The 17,944-nt window shown below is 44.0% G+C and overlaps 1 protein-coding gene across 1 annotated transcript in view; it reads left to right on the forward strand.

Moving 5' to 3' along the window:
• LOC141108000 (protein FAM162B-like) overlaps window positions 1-17,944 on the forward strand; it is a 39,587-nt gene that overhangs the window by 10,631 nt on the left and 11,012 nt on the right. Inside the window, exon 2 of the mRNA XM_073599144.1 lies at window positions 11,793-11,898. Within this exon, the coding sequence (XP_073455245.1) occupies window positions 11,793-11,898 (106 nt within the window). The remainder of the gene's footprint in view (window positions 1-11,792; window positions 11,899-17,944) is intronic.

Here is a 17,944-nt window from a genome sequence, read left to right on the forward strand (position 1 = left end):
TAATATATCGGCCCAAAAAAATCGGCATCATATATCGGCCATCGGCCAGCGCGATTTCTAAATATCGGCATCGGCCAGAGAAAAACCCATATCGGTCGACCTCTAATATATATATATATATATATATATATATATATATATATATATATATTTTAGCAGAGGCCCCAGAGAATAAAGTGGTGGTTGGTGCAATATTTTATGTCACATTGTATTTGCGCAGCGGTCTTTCAAATGCATTTTTTTTGTAAAAAAAAAAAAAACACTTTAATGAATTAAAAAAAAACTAAACAGTAAAGTTAGGCCAATTTTTTTGTATAATGTGAAACATGATGTTGTTTGTTTGTTTTTTTATATACGCTTTTATTGATTTTCAAAAAACAGACAACAAAACAAAAGAAAAAGAATGAATCATTTTAGCAATTGAAGAAGCTATATACATACAAAACAAAACAAAACACACAGCAAAAAAAAAAAAAGAAAACCCTACATACATACATACATACATTGGTCATACATGGTTTCTGTGCCAGTTTAATTTTAAAGAAAGGTGTGATCCCATGTTACATATGCCCACCCAGAGTTTTCGCATAATCATGAGTCCTTGCCCAATAACTAATGGGGAGAGTCATATTCCTCTAGGAGGCTACCGAGGCTGTAGAGGGGTCCGTGAGCCATTTGGACCAAACCTTTTCATATTTGAGGAGACAACCCCTATTTATATATGTTTCTTTGTATAATGGTAAGCTATTGTTAATGAGTTGTTTCCACAAAGCCAGTGATGGGGGGGTAGTTTTCTTCCAGCTGAGAGCTATAGCTTTACAAGTATAGAACAAAAGCAACAAACATGATGTTAAGCTGAGAAAATCGTGATCTTTATTCTAAGCAAAAAAATCGCGATTCTCATTTTTCCCAGAATTGTGTAACTTATTCTAGGCTTACCTATAGGTACAACTTGCAAAGGGAGGTTTACAACCTCTTTCGCTATTATCACTTTTGTAAATTCAGTTCCAGACCCCAGATGCATTTTATTGCGTTGACCTGTCCAAGGACGGGTATTCTTAACAACTTGTTGGTTGATGAACTATTTTTCTCTATTGCCAGGCCCCAAACAAGAGCACTATTCTAGAAAACAACAGGAGTGCCACAAGTATGATAAACACCATGCAAGTGTGGTTAGGCTGAGGGAATAAAAATGTACATTTGTCTGCATCTGAGGTCTGGTGTTGCATTTACTGTATAAACTTGATTACTTGAATCTGACTGCAGAGCCAGTAGAAAGATTAAAATTGTTGTTGCCCTTCAACTCAGAATTATGATTGAAATAGGTTGGGTGTGTTTTTCTGTATAAAAGATTCTGTATAAAAGTCATACAATAACTGTGTGTATATTTGTACAATCACATAAAAGTTATATAGTTACTTAGTAGGTGAGGTTGAAAAAAGACACAAGTCCATCAAATCCAACCTATGTGTGTGATTATATGTCAGTATTACCTTGTATATCCCTGTATGTTGTGGTCGTAAACACAAGTTTACAGTAGAACTAAAAGCAAAACTTTTTGTTCTGTTTTGGATTGAGTAAGGAAAGGTTTTAACCTGTGAGGTTTTTTTGCCACCTTTGGAGTTCCATTGGGGAAATTTCTCTTCACTTCCACTACAGCCAAACTGGAAGTGAGAAGAAATCGCTCCAAAGCGAGGCAATCCTTGGTTGTTAGCAAAGATGGTGTCCCCATTGAAAGATTCTCCCTCTGTTCCTGTTCTGGTAACAGCCCAAATGTGGGATTTTCTTTCAGGTTCACTCTTATTGATAATGGTGAACAGAAGAGGATAAAAGAGAAGTTTGGGGTATATAAAAAGAAACACACATACTCACCTCTGTGTTGCAGCATCGGTGTGATGCTGCAACTGTCCCATGTCAGCTATAAGCCCGAGAACTGAGTGATCACATGACTACTGATCTCTCAGTTCTCAGGCTGCTTGGAGCAGAAAGCAGTGACTGTTAGGGTGTGTGTGTGGATGGAAAAGGGAGCTTTTAATTTTTTCAAAATTATAATTTATATAATGTGTGTGTGTGTGTGTATATATAATATATACACACACAGTATGGGGGATCAGGAAGGAATTTTTTCCCCTGCTATAGCAAATTGGAGCATGCTCTGCTAGGGCTTTTTGCCTTCCTCTGGATCAACTGAGGGTATAAAATTTGGTATATTGGTTTGTACGATATTTTTCATTTTATTTATTTATTATTTTTAAGGTTGAACTGGATGGACTTGTGTCTTTTTTCAACCTGACTAACTATGTAACTATGTAACTATGTAAGTATCTCACAAAAGTGAGTACACTCCTCACATTTTTGTAAATATTTTATTATATCTTTTCATGTGACAACACTGAAGAAATGACACTTTGCTACAATGTAAAGTAGTGAGTGTACAGCTTGTATAACAGTGTACATTTGCTGTCCCCTCAAAATAACTCAACACACAGCTATTCATGTCTAAACTGCTGGCAACAAAAGTGAGTACACCCCTAAGTGAAAATGTCCAAACTGGGCCCAAAGTGTCATTATTTTGCGTGGCCACCATTATTTTCCAGTACTGCCTTAACCCTCTTGGGCATGGAGTTCACCAGAGCTTCACAGTTTGCCACTGAAGTCCTCTTCCACTCCTCCATGATGACATCACAGAGATGGTGGATATTAGAGACCATGCGCTCACACATTCCGTTTGAAGATGCCCCACAGATGCTCAATAGGGTTTAGGTCTGGAGACATGCTTGACCAGTTCATCACCTTTACCCTCAGCTTCTTTAGCAAGTCAGTGGTCGTCTTGGAGGTGTGTTTAGGGTTGTTATCATGTTGAAATACTGCCCTGCGGCCCAGTCTCTAAAGGGAGGGGATCATGCTCTGTTTCAGTATGTCACAGTACATGTTGGCATTCATGGTTCCCTCAATGAACTGTAGCTCCCCAGTGCCGGCAGCACTCATGCAGCCCCAGACCATGACACTCCCACCATCATGCTTGACTGCAGGCAAGACACACTTGTCTTTGTACTCCTCACCTGGTTGCCGCCACACATGCTTGACACCATCTGAACCAAATAAGTTTATCTTGGTCTCATCAGACCACAGGACATGGTTCCAGTAATCCATGTTTCTAGTCTGCTTGTCTTCAGCAAACTGTTCTCTCTTGTGCATCATCTTTAGAAGAGGCTTCCTTCTGGGATGACAGCCATGCAGACCAATTTGATGCAGTGTGCGGCGTATGGTCTGAGCACTGACAGACTGAACCCCCCACCCCTTCAACCTCTGCAGCAATGCTGGCAGCACTCATCTCTTCCCCAAAGACAACCTCTCGATATGCCACTGAGCACGTGCACGCAACTTCTTTGGTCAACCATAGTGAGGCATGTTCTGAGTGGAACCTGTCCTGTTAAACCACTGTATGGTTTTGGACACTGTGCTGCAGCTCAGTTTCAGGGTCTTGGCATCTTTATGTAGAGTACCAATTCTTTTTTTCAGATCCTCAGAGTTCTTTACCATGATGTGCCATGTTGAACTTCACGTATGAGAGAGTGAGAACGATAACACCAAATTTAACACACCTGTTCCCCAGTCACACCTGAGACCTTGTAACACTAACGAGTCACATGACATCGGGGAGGTAAAATGGCTAATTGGGCCCATTTTGGACATTTTCACTTAGGGGTCTACTCACTTTTGTTGCCAGCGGTTTAGACATTAAGACATTAATGGTTGTGTGTTATTTTTAGGGGACAGCAAATTGACACTGTTATACAAGCTGTACACTCACTACTTTACATTGTAGCAAAGTGTAATTTCTTCAGTGTTTTCACATGAAAAGATATAATAAAATATTTACAAAAATGTGAGGGGTGTACTCACTTTTGTGAGATACAGTGTGTGTAATTATATATATATATATATATATATATATATATATATATATATATATATATATATAATATAATATATTACGGTGTATGTATGTGTGTGTATATATGTAAGAAGGCCAGTATGGTGGCATGAATTAATGGGAGGAGCCCGGGGGGGTATTTAACCAGCCCGTTCGCCTGTGGTCTTTGTCGGTCTCCTGTGCGCGATATGGCCGTTTCCTGTACGCGACACTAGGCCGACTCTTCAAAAACTCATTAGCATCCGTGAGTTCCCGCGTTCGAAGTTTTTCGAGGCTCTCGTCTCCGTTCGCAGTTACGTACAATGCGTCTGGCTCGGCTGTCGCAGGTAGGGTTTTCGGTTGACTTTTTTTCATTTCACGCATTGTTAGATATCTTGCCACTAAAACTCAATATCAACTTACGAATCATTCGCAAAAACCCTACACATAGCCGCAACGTCTGCCAAACATTTCTTCGTTTTCACGTACCTCACACCGATGCGAAGACACCGCTTCGTTTAGGCGTGTCTCACTGTTTTATGCTCCGCAGACAAATCAATGTCGTTTGCGAATTTTCAGTACACCGATCGGTGCCATATCAAGGCTAAACCATTTCAAAACATTTCAAACCGTTTCAATCATTTCACTCTCATGTACCGCGCTCCGATTCAAATCCAGTCGCATCCAGGATGCACCGATTCGTTCCTGTGTGCCCCAGTTGTTTACGGCCTCATTTCAGTACATGCTGCAGAGAGTCACGTTCGTTGTCAGTCGCAGGTTGCGGCTCACCGATTCATGTCTCTGCCATGGCACATCATTTCACTGACACGTATCACATTCCGATAGGAATCCGGTCGTATTCAAGATGCACCAATTCGTACCGGCATGCCCCAGGTATTTTTTGCCTCATTTCAGTACATGCTCCAGAGTCCGAGTTCGTTGTCAGTCGCAACAGCAGCACGACCGATCGTGCCTCTGTCATGGCAATCAACTTTATTTCACTGCCACATACCGCGCTCCGATTCAAATCCAGTCGCATCTGTGATGCTCCGTTTCGTTCCGGTGTGCCCCAGTTGTTTTTGGCCTCATTTCAGTATATGCTCCAGAATTCGGTTGTTGTCAGTCGCAGTTGCGATGCGAGCGATCCGTACTTCTGTCATGGCAAAAAAAAAAAATTTCGTGCCTTTGTCAGGGCAAAACATTTTATTCATTTCACTGTTATGTACCGCGCTCTGATCCGAATCGCTCCAGTGGGCATTAGTGTTTCTTCTTTTGCCTCATTTCAATACATGCTCCAGAGTCCAGTTCGCTGTCAGGCGCAGCTGCAGCACGACCGATTCGTGCCTCTGGCAAGACGTTTTTATTCATTTCACCCTAACATTTCATTCATTTTATTGTCACATGCTGCGACCCAATCGAATCCTAGGGGCATCCGACAGACATCATTTCATCCCAGTAGGCCTCAGCTGATTTAGCCTCATTTCATACCGTGCCTCACAGTTCGATACATAAGTTTGTCGCAGTCGCAACACATCGATTCGTGCCTCCATCAAGGCATAAACATTTCACTCATTTTATTTCAAATTCATGCACCGGGCGCTTAAACACATTGCAAATGACTTCTCCATGTTAGGTAGTCAAACCCTTCACCAGTTGCCATCTTCAATTTCTCCTCCAGGTCAGTCAAGTTCAGTAGGTCCACCCTGCACCAGGTTGAACGATATTCCCCCCCAGGTAAAAAAAAAAAAAAAAAGAGCACAAGCTGGGTACGTATGCCTATTTTAGGAAAAGAAGCAAACTTGAATTTAATGTCACCCTCATTAGGTTCCGGTCGACCAACTTTCGACCCCAAAGACAGGACATCGTATCTAAGTCACCCAGAGCCATGTCCCAGGCCGGCAGTGAAGACCTCACGGCCCCTCTGTCACCTTCTCCGGTCTCAGTGAGCGGCAGCGTGCAGTCCCTCAGGGGATGGACCATCCCAAAATTGATAGCAGAACTGAAGCGCAGGGGTGTGCCTTTCCCCGCCACATCCAGGAATGGCGAGCACTTCAAGCTCCTCTTCCCTCCGCCAGTCGTAGCAGGGCCCAGCACCCAGTAGGCATCCCTCCAATAAATATCCTCTGCCACATCAACCTCAAGACATCAACCTTGCCTCTCTTCTCATTTCGGTCCATGATCTGGAAGAGAACAAGGCTTACACCTGAGGAGACGTGTCAGTGGTCCTTAAGGCCAAAGATCCCAGGCTCAATCGTAAATTGTCCATCCCAGAATTTACATTGGCCTTCGGCATACTGAGGGATGTCCTATGCTCAGCTTCTTCCAGCAGGAGGGAATAGCTGGACTTATACCTTCACACTGCCATAGACCTGGGCTATAATTACGGAGGCTTCTCTTTCTACGATTATCATTGTTCCTTCTCCGCTAAGGCATCAGCCAGGCTCACACAATTTCAGATAAGCACCAATTGGAGCCCCATGGACACAGAGCTGTTCTGCCATCACTTTGCCGACTTGCGCTCACCACTGTGCGCTATCTACCAGTCCTCTACCCACACCACCACCTGGTGCGCCAATGCGACAGTCAGTCGCCCCTTCCAGTTCCCCTCCACCTCTGGGGGAAAGCTGAGTCGGCCCCTGTACAGACGCCTCAGGTGAACAAGTTTGGACGCCCTGTTCGGACCGTAGGAAGAGCAGCTATCTGCAACATATTTAACTATGGCTTGTGCAACTTCAGCCAATGCCGCCTGCTCCACATCTGCACCCTATGCCATAGGGCACATCCGAGGAATTTATGCGAGGTCAAGCAACAAAAGAAATCATGACTAGGCTGAGTTAATGTCCTGTGGCTGGGGCTCTACCTCACTTCACACCCCACTCCCTCCCTGGCCACCTTCTTTATCCAGGGATTCACAGCAGGATTTCACACCGGCCTCATCTCTCTGCCCCACACTACCTACGAATGCAGGAACCTCCACTCAGCGGCCAGTGACGAGCAGGCCATAGACCAGCTCTTACAGGCCAAACTGGAGCGAGACTTCATCGTAGGTCCCTTCACTCAGCCCCCGTTCAGTACTTGGAGAGTCAGCCCTATTGGGCTAGTCAAGGGCAAGTTCTCAAATAAATTACGTCTGGTGTACGACCTGTCTGCGCCTCATTGTTCCCACATTCAGCCTCAATTCCCCAATCCCCTCTGAGAAGTTCTCCCTGAAGTACACTTCCGTAGACATGGCAATTCAAGCTATCATCAGACAGGCGCCTGGCTCTCTAAGGCTGACATCTCGGATGCCTTCAAGCTCCTGCCTATCTACCCATCCCTGCATGGCATTAAGTGGAAAGAGGCATACTATTTCGCCACTAAACTGACTTTTGGCTCGAAGAGTAGCCCCTGGCTCTTCGACACTTTCGTGCAGTCCCTCACCTGGATACTGTTGCATAAAGCTCAGTGTCAAGAAGTCATCCATTACCTGGACGACTTCTTGTTAATTGAACAGCCCAGTGTGCCCCCAGGAGACCTCGACAAACTGAGAGTTGTATTTGGGAATCTCAATGTTCCCATGGCTGAACATAAAGTTGACGGTCCAGCACACACCATTACCTTCCTCGGAGTCAACCTAGACACTTGCTCCATGCAGGCCAGCCTCCCCCTTGACAAACTGACCCACATCAGGGCAGTCCTCCGAGATTTCACCCATACTAGGGGGTGTACCAAGAAAAAGCTGCAATCCCTGTTAGGAATGCTTAATTTCATCAGGAAGATCATCCCCCAGGGTTGCTCCTTTGTGTCACGTCTCCTGGTCTTTCTCTCACAGGCACAGGACCCCCGATCAGATCCTCAACTTGGACACCGCGGCAGTAGCGGACCTATCTATGTGGGAGAAGTTCCTTTCCACCTGGAATGGTATATCCTTGTTTATGTATCACTAATATGGTACACAGGTTCTCCGCCCCTTCCTATGTGCCAAACGCTGCGCTCATGGGACTAAAGCCTCACTCTAAGCAGCCGCTTTAAATAATCAGAACAGTGCAAAATAATAAATGATTAACTATAAACCCGCCCTCACAAACAGTGAAATCAAATAGCAGCGCTAAACTCAAATTAACCTAAAATTGTGTGTGAAAATTAGAAGTGACAAACTAATTAACACCACCCTCTAACAACACAATGTGACCTTATGCTTATAATCAACATACAATGTGTGAAACATCTGTGTAATAAACTATATCAAAAACTAATAGCAAACATATAAAGTCCAATAATCAGTGAGACGTAGTGATATGAGTGATAGTCCATAACATAATATGGTACAGATCTTCAGTGACACAATCTTCCACCACACCGCTGTGATTTGTGACTTCCACTCCCCTTCAGCAAGCAAACTCACCAGCTCCTCTTGCCTTACACTCTCGTGTTCGGCTCACAGGCTTTTTCCCACACAGTAGGGGGCAAAGTAGTAACCTCCAATCAATCTCCGTTTAGTATCCAGAGTATATATGCAAACGCTCTCTCCACATGAAAAAAAAGGAAGGCGAACCAATAGTGCAGTAACGCAATAAACTTTAATTAAAACAACACTCTCCTCCACCATTGAACTCACATTTCACAAACTTCAATCAAGCAAAGAGGCACAGCAACCATGATTAAGTCCTTCGTGACGAAACATGTCGGGGCCTGGCTATACGGCAATCTAACGTGCTTGACGTGGGACGCTGTGACAGGAAGCGCCATACGAGTAAGCGGGGAAGCGGCTCCAGGAGACCCCAGGGAACGAGTGAGAGTGTCACCGACTATTGAGCTACCTGGGTCCGCCGTGACCACCATACGTCCATTTTTTCGTTTGGAGAGTTTTTTTGGTGATGACCATGGTTGCTGTGACTCTTTGCTTGATTGAAGTTTGTGAAATGTGAGTTCAATGGTGGAGGAGAGTCTTGTTTTAATTAAAGTTTATTGCGTTACTGCACTATTGGTTCGCCTTCCTTTTTTTTCATGTGGAGAGAGCGTTTGCATATATACTCTGGATACTAAACGGGGATTGATTGGAGGTTACTACTTTGTCCTCTACTGTGTGGGAAAAAGCCTGTGAGCCGAACACGAGAGTGTAATGCCGCGTACACACGAGCGGACATTACGGCGGACTTTGCCCGGCGGACTTTTCGATGTACTTTCCGACGGACTTTCTGAATGAACGGACTTGCCTACACACAATCCACCAAAGTCCGTCGAATTCGTACGTGATGACGTACGACCGGACTAAAACAAGGAAGTTCATAGCCAGTAGCCAATAGCTGCCCTAGCATGGCTTTTTGTCCGTCGAACTAGCATACAGACGGCGGACTTTTCGACCGGACTCGATTTCAACGGATAAATTTTAAACAAGTTTCAAATCTAAGTCCGTCCAACTTTTGAGAAAACAAAGTCCGCTGGAGCCCACACACATCGAATTGTCCGACGAAATCCAGTCCGCCGGGCAAAGTCCGCCGTAATGTCCGCTCGTGTGTACGCGGCATAAGGCAAGAGGAGCTGGTGAGTTTGCTCGCTGAAGGGGAGTGGAAGTCACAAATCACAGCGGTGTGGTGGAAGATTGTGTCACTGAAGATTTGTACCATATTATGTTATGGACTATCACTCATATCACTACGTCTCACTGATTATCGGACTTTATATGTTTGCTATTAGTTTTTGATATAGTTTATTACACGGATGTTTCACACATTGTATGTTGATTATAAGCACAAGGTCACATTGTGTTGTTAGAGGGTGGTGTTAATTAGTTTGTCACTTCTAATTTTCACACACAATTTTAGGTTAATTTGAGTTTAACGCTGCTATTTGATTTCATAGAATATCCTTGTTTATACCTTCTATATCATCCCTATCTCCACAGGTAGTGACAGATGCTGCAGCCTCCACAGGCTTTGCTGCAATTTTTACCCACCATTGGTTTGCAGGACCCTGGCCTTCAGAGATACTTTCAATTCCCGGCTTTACCCGAACATCCTCTCTTTTGAGCTCTACCCGATAGTGGCAGCCGCCCAGCTCTGGGGTCATATCTGGACAGGACAAACCGTGGCCTTCACAATCAGGCCACGGCAGATATTATTAACAAAGGCAGGTCCAAGCCCCTCTCCGTTATGTCCTTTCTGTGCAGGCTGGTACAACTGTGTTTACAACATCAATTTAATATCCACTGTTTGTTCATTCTGGGCAGGTGCAACCTCGCAGCAGATGCACTGTCAAGCTTTAATTACACCTCCTTTTTCCAGCAGATTCCTGGAGCTGATCCAGCATCAGCCCGTATCCCCACTTGGTCTCAGCTGACCCTGGACTAGAACAACATCTACGCGGAGCGACCCAGCTCATCAACCAATCACTGTCCCACAACACACTTACCATACAGCCTGAAATGCCTTCAACAAATTTTCTCGTACTCTGCTCCGAGAAAACAAAAGACATAAAGCACATACTGGCCTTTATCTCGTATTGCCATACTCAGTTGGCCTTATCTCATAATACTATCCGGCTATACTTAGCCAGCAGCCAACATTTTCTGGCCTTACGAGACCCCGCTAAACCATCCTTGTTCGCATCCCACGCGATCTAAACCATCTTACGCAGCATCCAGAAACATCAACCGATAGTCAATGCCAAATGTCTACCTATAACAAGTGCCATATTCAGGGTTATGTCCACCATCCTGACTACTTCTCCATTTGGTCTTCTCCCCAGCCTGGTCCTACATGCGGCCATATACCTGGCCTACTATGGGTTCTTGCAGCCTGGTGAGTTCACCTGCAGCAACCCCGCAGGCCACGTTCTATGTAGACGTCACTTGGTTCACTACCAAGACCATTTCGTCCTCCACCTTGCAGTTTCCAAAACCCAGCAGGCAGGCCCCGGGGTAGACATCCACCTCTATAAAACTAACAATATCTAGTGTCCAGTCACCATACTCAATCGCCTACTGTCACTCCTGCCCGAACAGCCGGACTCTAGTCCCCTTCTACCTTTTCCGGTCAAACCCCTGAGCGCCTGTCAGTTCGTGAAACATGTAAGGATTCTTCTTCGTAACCTAATCCTCAACCCCAGCCAGTATTCCGATCACTCCTTCCACATCGGCTGCATCCTGCCATGGGGTCCCAGACCATGTCATTAAGAGATTAGGCAGGTGGAAGTCTGCCTGCTTTGCCCGGTACATCCCAAATCCGGTGGAAGCCTGCCTGCTTCACCTGGTACATCCCAAATCCTCAAGTGGAGATGGCACAAGCATTCAGCAAACTTGCTCAATAAATGAACTAAAGCTAATAAAACTATACTCTTACCTGAATGTTTTTGCCCTCTTATTTTGGTATACTGTCCACCAGACAAGGGCACACTTCAGGTCCATTTCATGTTGTAAGTCTTATGTTAAAGTCTAAATGTTGTCCATACCCGTATCGGCCAGAGGGCTTCAACCATAAGTAAGAAGGCCAGTATGGTGGCCTGAATTTATGGGAGGAGCCCGGGGCGGGAATTAACCAGCCCGTTCGCCTGTGGTCTTTGTCGGTTTCCTGTGCGCAAAAAACAAACCCTCCCATCCCCTTTTCAGGACATTTCTCAAATTAATTTCTCTTCACAAACATTCATTTCTAAACCTTGGGTATGCCCACTTATTTTGGTATACCGTCCACCAGACCAGGGCACACTTCAGGTCCATTTCATGTTGTAAGTCTTATGTTAAAGTCTAAATGTTGTCCATACCCGTATTGGACAGAGGGCTTCAACCATAAATATATATTGCTGCAGGTAGACATTACATAGGAAAGTGATACAGTTTTAAAATTCCATCTATTCAGAATCATTGTCTTACTGTTATTTTTTTTTTTTCATTTTTTACTAGTTAACCATTTATACAGAAATCAGACGAAGCCGTCGGACTTTGATAAAAAGGTGCTAGTGTGGACTGGACGTTACAAAAGAAGGGAGAATATTCCAGAATATGTATCGTGAGTAAATCTTAAAAGAAGAGGTTTGGGGTTCCAAAAAAATAAATCAAACATACATACTCACCTCCATGCTGCAGTATTGGTGTGATGCTGCAGCTGTCCCCCACCCGCTCTAAAGCATTGTACATGCGATCGGACTTTCCGATGGGAAATGTTCAATGACAGGCTGTTGGCGGTAAATCCGACCGTGTGTATGCTCCAGACTTCCGTGGACAAATGTTGGCTAGCATTTTTTAAAATTTTCCGCGGACAAATGTGTGTTGTTGGATTTTCCAAGCATGTGTACACAAGTCCGTCGGACAAAAGTCCAAAGTAAAAACACGCATGCTCGGAATCAAGGATGAGCCAGAAGCGGTCGGTCTTGTAAACTATCGTTCGTAATGGGGAATTAACATTCGTGACGTGGCAAATTATGAAATCTTGAAATGCAGCGCACAGTTCTCTTCTTTAATGGGATAATAATGAAGCTGGTGATACTGATGGAGTTATTGCAAACAAATTTTCAAAGGCTTTTTTTTTCTAGTGATATCAAGAATAATATTATTATGGTTTTTTTTTTGTTTGGTTTTTTTTTTGTTTTTTTTGTTTTTTTTGGGCAAGTTACCACAACACCATTATCCCGTAGTTTTTAAGATCAAAGATACAACTATGTTGGTGTCCCTTGTCAGTTTTACATTGTATTTTTTTAAAATGTAACTGCCTACTCCCAAACTGTCATTTGAAGTAAAACACAAAGCCAAGTATTAGTCTCCACAATTTTTTTATTGTGCATTAAAAAAAAAAAACAAATAAAATTAGGCATGCTATCTGCCAATAGAACTTAACCAACAAGTGCATTCTTTGCATCCAAAAATATAGAAAATATACCAAATCAAATCATTATTCGACCAGAAAAAATAATGTCAAAGCAATAACTCCAAGGCCAATGTTATCTCCTCAGATTCTGCAACATGGCTGGTTGACGAACGGCCATTCAGAAACAAAATGAAAAGCGCGAATCAACACTCACCAAACTTCTACTAACACGAAATTAGCAGAAGGAGCCCAAAGGGTTGAGCTAAAGAGCTGAAAAACAACGTAGTACGTCACTACGTTCGTAATTGTGGGCCAACAATTATGTGGCCGTGTGTATGCAAGACTAATTTGGGCCAACACCCCTTCGGACAAAATTCCACGGTTTTGTTGGCCAACAATCCGATCGTGTGTACGAGGCTTTAGACTGAAAACTGAATCATCACAGGACTGTAGATCACTCAGTTCTCAGTCTTTCCGGAGCAGAGAGCAGTAACTGTCAGTCACCCCTCTGTTCTCTGCCCATCCAGCACTCACTGGTGTGCCAGGCTAGAGAGGGGGTGGGCGCAGCTGGCTGCAGCTCATGGCAGCGCGCTGAGAGCTGGATCCAACTGTCAGTCAGGCTGCTGGGTGAATCCAGACAAAATGGTCAGGATCCTCCCAAAGCCTGGAGTGGCTTTGTGACATCAGCTGACAGTGGGATTTAGCTTTAGCCCGCTGTAAACAGACTCTGGGTCACGAGTGCAAAAGTAAGTGCATTCCTGTTACTAACAAGAGACATGTGGCCAAACAAACGAAGGCATATTTGAAGTCCAGACAGTGTGATAACCATGCATCCCTCCATAGATGCAGCAGAGAAATGAGTGTACACAGGAAGGAACAGGAAGTGTATTATTCACAGGATTGAAGTGAAAGAAAGAAAGCCTAAAACAGAAAACTAATGTCATCACACCTGAGAATTGATAAGCTGCAATATTTTATACTTTTGAGTAAGGCCAAAGCTAGGGGTGCTGGGGTGAGTTGCGCCACCTAGATTTTGGTGGCAACGGGCACTGTGTGGAGCTAAGCACTCCTTCTCTTGATCATCCTGCTGTGGGATTCCCCCAGTTGCACACAGAGCAAGGGGTTGCAGATGGTCAGGAGGAGGAGCACTTCACACTTTTTTTAGAGTGGATTCTTTCAGTAACAGTTAGTCTTCAGTAAAACTTAAGCCTTCAGAACAGCTGCAGCAGCCTTCCCTGGTCCTCTCTTGCAGTGCACACAAAGTGCACAGGACTTGGCAGTGTGAAGAGAAGGTGTTTGGTCAGGAACTCCAGGATGCCCATACCTGTCACGCCAGCTACACGGCAAATACAGCTGGGGCCGCCAATAATGAGATCAGGCAAAACACCTGTAACACATTTGGTCAACAGGAGAGCGTGGCAAGAAAATGCCTGTGGATGGCTCAGTTTGGGGACTCCTGCGTGCACAGCAATGAACTTTATGGAAAATCAATTGAGCACACCACCCCTCCTCATGGAATGTGCACTGATCTCTGTACAGCAAGGTGAATGCTCTCAGTGCACACAGATAGTAACAGAAGACCTTTGCTCTCTGCATTACTTACTGCTGACCTCTGCACTCTGTTACATGCTTTGAAGACCTTTGCTCTCTGCATTACTTACTGCTGACCTCTGCACTCTGTTACATGCTTCTGACCCTTGCACTGTGTTACATAATACTGACATCCACTCTGTGTTACGTACTAGTGACCTCTGCACTCTGTGTTACTAACTCCTAAGCCCTGCACTCTGTTTTACATACTAGTGACCCCTGCACACTGTTACTACTGTTCTCTGAACACTGTGCAGTAGGTACGTGCTTCAATTAGCTAGCATTACTTAGATCATTGTCTTTTTAAATTATATTAGCAGTTTATTATGTATACATTTTTTTAGTTTGGAAAGACGGCCCCTTGACTTTTTTTTACTGTACCAACAGATCAGACAAACTAGATCAGGCCTGTTTTTAAGGGTTTAAATATGCTTTAAGAGGTTGCAAATCTGTCAAGTCACTCAGTGAAGAAGTAATATGCATTTATTGCTGCCTTGGGAGAGATAACTTAATGATCTAATATCCAGTCTGCTGTGCAGTGTATATATATATATATATATATATATATATATATATATATATATATATATATATATATATATATATAAAAAATATATAATACATATATATTCTCACAAAAGTGAGTACACCCCTCACATTTTTAAAAATATTTTATTATATCTTTTCATGTGACAACACTGAAGAAATGAAACTTTGTTACAATGTAAAGTAGTGAGTGTACAGCTTGTATAACAGTGTAAATTTGCTGTCCCCTCAAAATAACTCAACACACAGTCATTAATGTCTAAACTGCTGGCAACAAAAGTGAGTACACCCCTAAGTGAAAATGTCCAAATTGGGCCCAATTAGCCATTTTCCCTCCCTGATGTCATGTGACTCGTTAGTGTTACAAAGTCTCAGGTGTGAATGGGGAGCAGGTGTGTTAAATTTGGTGTTATTGCTCTCACTCTCTCATATTGGTCACTGGAAGTTCAACATGGCACCTCATGGCAAAGAACTCTGAGGATCTGAAAAAAAAGAATTGTTGCTCTACATAAAGATGGCCTAGGCTATAAGAAAATTTCCAAGACCCTGAAACTGAGCTGCAGAACGGTGGCCAAGACCATACAGCAGTTTAATGTGACAGGTTCCACTCAGAACAGGCCTCGCCATGGTCGACCAAAGAAGTTGAGTGCACGTGCTCAGCGTATGAGTGTTGCTAGCATTGCTGCAGAGTATGAACAGGTGGGGGGTCAGCCTGTCAGTGCTCAGACTATACGCCGCACACTCCATCAAATTGGTCTACATGGCTGTCATCCCAGAAGGAAGCCTCATCTAAAGATGATGCACAAGAGAGCCCGCAAACAGTTTGCTGAAGACAAGCAGACTAAGGACATGGATTACTGGAACCATGTCCTGTGGTCCAATGAGACCAAGATAAACTTATTAGGTTCAGATGGTGTTACGCGTTTATGGTGGCAACCAGGTGAGGAGTACAAAGACAAGTGTTTCTTGCCTACAGTCAAGCATGGTGATTGGAGTGTCATGGTCTGGGGCTGCATGAGTCCTGCCGGTACTGGGGTGCTATAGTTCATTGAGGGAACCATGAATGCCAACGTGTACTGTGATATACTGAAGCAGAGCATGATCCCCTCCCTTCGTAGACTAGGCCGCAGGGCAGTATTTCAACATAACGACCCCAAACACACTTCCAAGATGACCACTGTCTTGCTAAAGAAGCTGAAGGTAAAGGTGATGGACTGGCCAGACCTAAACCCTATTGAGCATCTGTGGGGTATCCTCAAACGTAAGATGGAGGAGCGCAAGGTCTCTAACATTCACTAGCTCCGTGATGTCGTCATGGAGGAGTGGAAGAGGACTTCAGTGGCAACCTGTGAAGCTCTGGTGAACTCCATGCACAAGAGGGTTAAGGCAGTGCTGGAAAATAATGGTGGCCACACAAAATATTGACACTTTGGGCCCAATTTGGACATTTTCACTTAGGGGTGTACTCACTTTTGTTGCCAGCAGTTAATACATTAATGGCTGTGTGTTGAGTGTTGTCACATGAAAGGATGTGATAAAATATATACAAAAATGTGAGGGGTGTTCTCACTTTTGTAAGATACTGTATATATACACTATATTACCAAAAGTTTTGGGATGCCTGCCTCTACACACACACATGAACTTTAATGGCATCCCAGTCTAAGTCCGTAGGGTTCAATATTGAGTTGGCTCACCCTTTGCAGCTATAACAGCTTCAGCTCTTCTGGGAAGGCTGTCCACAAGGTTTAGGAGTGTGTCTGAGAATTTTTGACCATTTTTCCAGAAGCACATTTGTGAGGTCAGCCATTGATGTGGATGAGAAGACCTGGCTTACAGTCTCCATTCAAATTTATCCCAAAGGTGTTCTATTGGGTTGAAGTCAAGACAGTCAAGTTCTTCCACCCCAATCCATGTCTTTATGGACCTTGCTTTGTGCACTGGTCCAAATCATTAGGTGGAGGGGGGATTATGGTGTGGGATTGTTTTTCAGGGGTTGGGCTTGTCCCCTTAGTTCCAGTGAAGGGAACTCCTAAAGCGTCAGCATACCAAGACATTTTGGACAATTTCATGCTCCCAACTTTGTAGGAACAGTTTGGGGATGGTCCCTTCCTGTTTAAACATGACTGTGCACCAGTGCACAAACAAGGTCCATAAGGACATGGACGATCGAGTTTGGGTTGGAGGAACTTGACTGGCTTGCACAGATTCCTTTCCTCAACCCGATAGAACACCTTTGGGATGAATTAGAGCGAGACTGCAAACCAGGCTTTCCCGTCCACATCAGAGCCTAACTTCATGAACGCGCTTCTGGAAGAATGGTCAAACATTCCCATAGACACACTCCTAAACTTTGCAGCCTTCCCAAAAGAGTTTAAGCTGTTATAGCAGCAAAGAGTGGGCCAACTCAATATTGAACCCTACGGACTAAGACTGAGATGCCATTAAAGTTCATGTGTGTGTAAAAGCAGGCATCCTAATACTTTTGGTAATATAGTTTATATATAGCTTTATTGTCAGAGAATAGTTGCAGGACCCATATGGGTGCAGGTTTCATGAGTGCACTATGCAGGGTCCAAGAATGTGTTGTGCACACAATGCAGAATTCAGGAGTGTGTTTTGCACAGAGTGCAGGGTTCAGAGGTGCACTCTGCATGGAGTGTAGGGTCCAGGAGTGTTCTACACACGAAGTGCAGGGTTCAGCTCTCTTCCACAGCTCCTTACTCTGCATCCCCTATCCACATCTCAATGCTATCTCTTCACTCTTCTTCAGCTCTCAGCTCTGACCTAGGCACACACACCCCTTTTTACTGCTCTTCTCTTTGCCCTCTCCCCCTTTTCCCAGCTTCAAAGCGCTATTCAGCCGGCCCCCCCTATCACCTATCAGCAGCCGGCCTGGCTGCAGTACCTCCTATAGCCTCTGCTTCTTTTTCCGTCAGGGAGAGGTTACAAGTTAAAGTGATGGGTGAGAACAGGGCCAGCGCCAGATGTGGCTGAATAAAAAACCCTGTATATATAAAAATATATTTATATATGTGTGTGTGTGTATGTGTGTTTGTAATATATATATATATACACACACACACACACACAATTATTGTACTTGTATGTTTTT

The sequence above is a fragment of the Aquarana catesbeiana genome, linkage group LG09 (assembly GCF_042186555.1).
Source record: "Aquarana catesbeiana isolate 2022-GZ linkage group LG09, ASM4218655v1, whole genome shotgun sequence".
Lineage (NCBI taxonomy): Eukaryota > Metazoa > Chordata > Amphibia > Anura > Ranidae > Aquarana > Aquarana catesbeiana.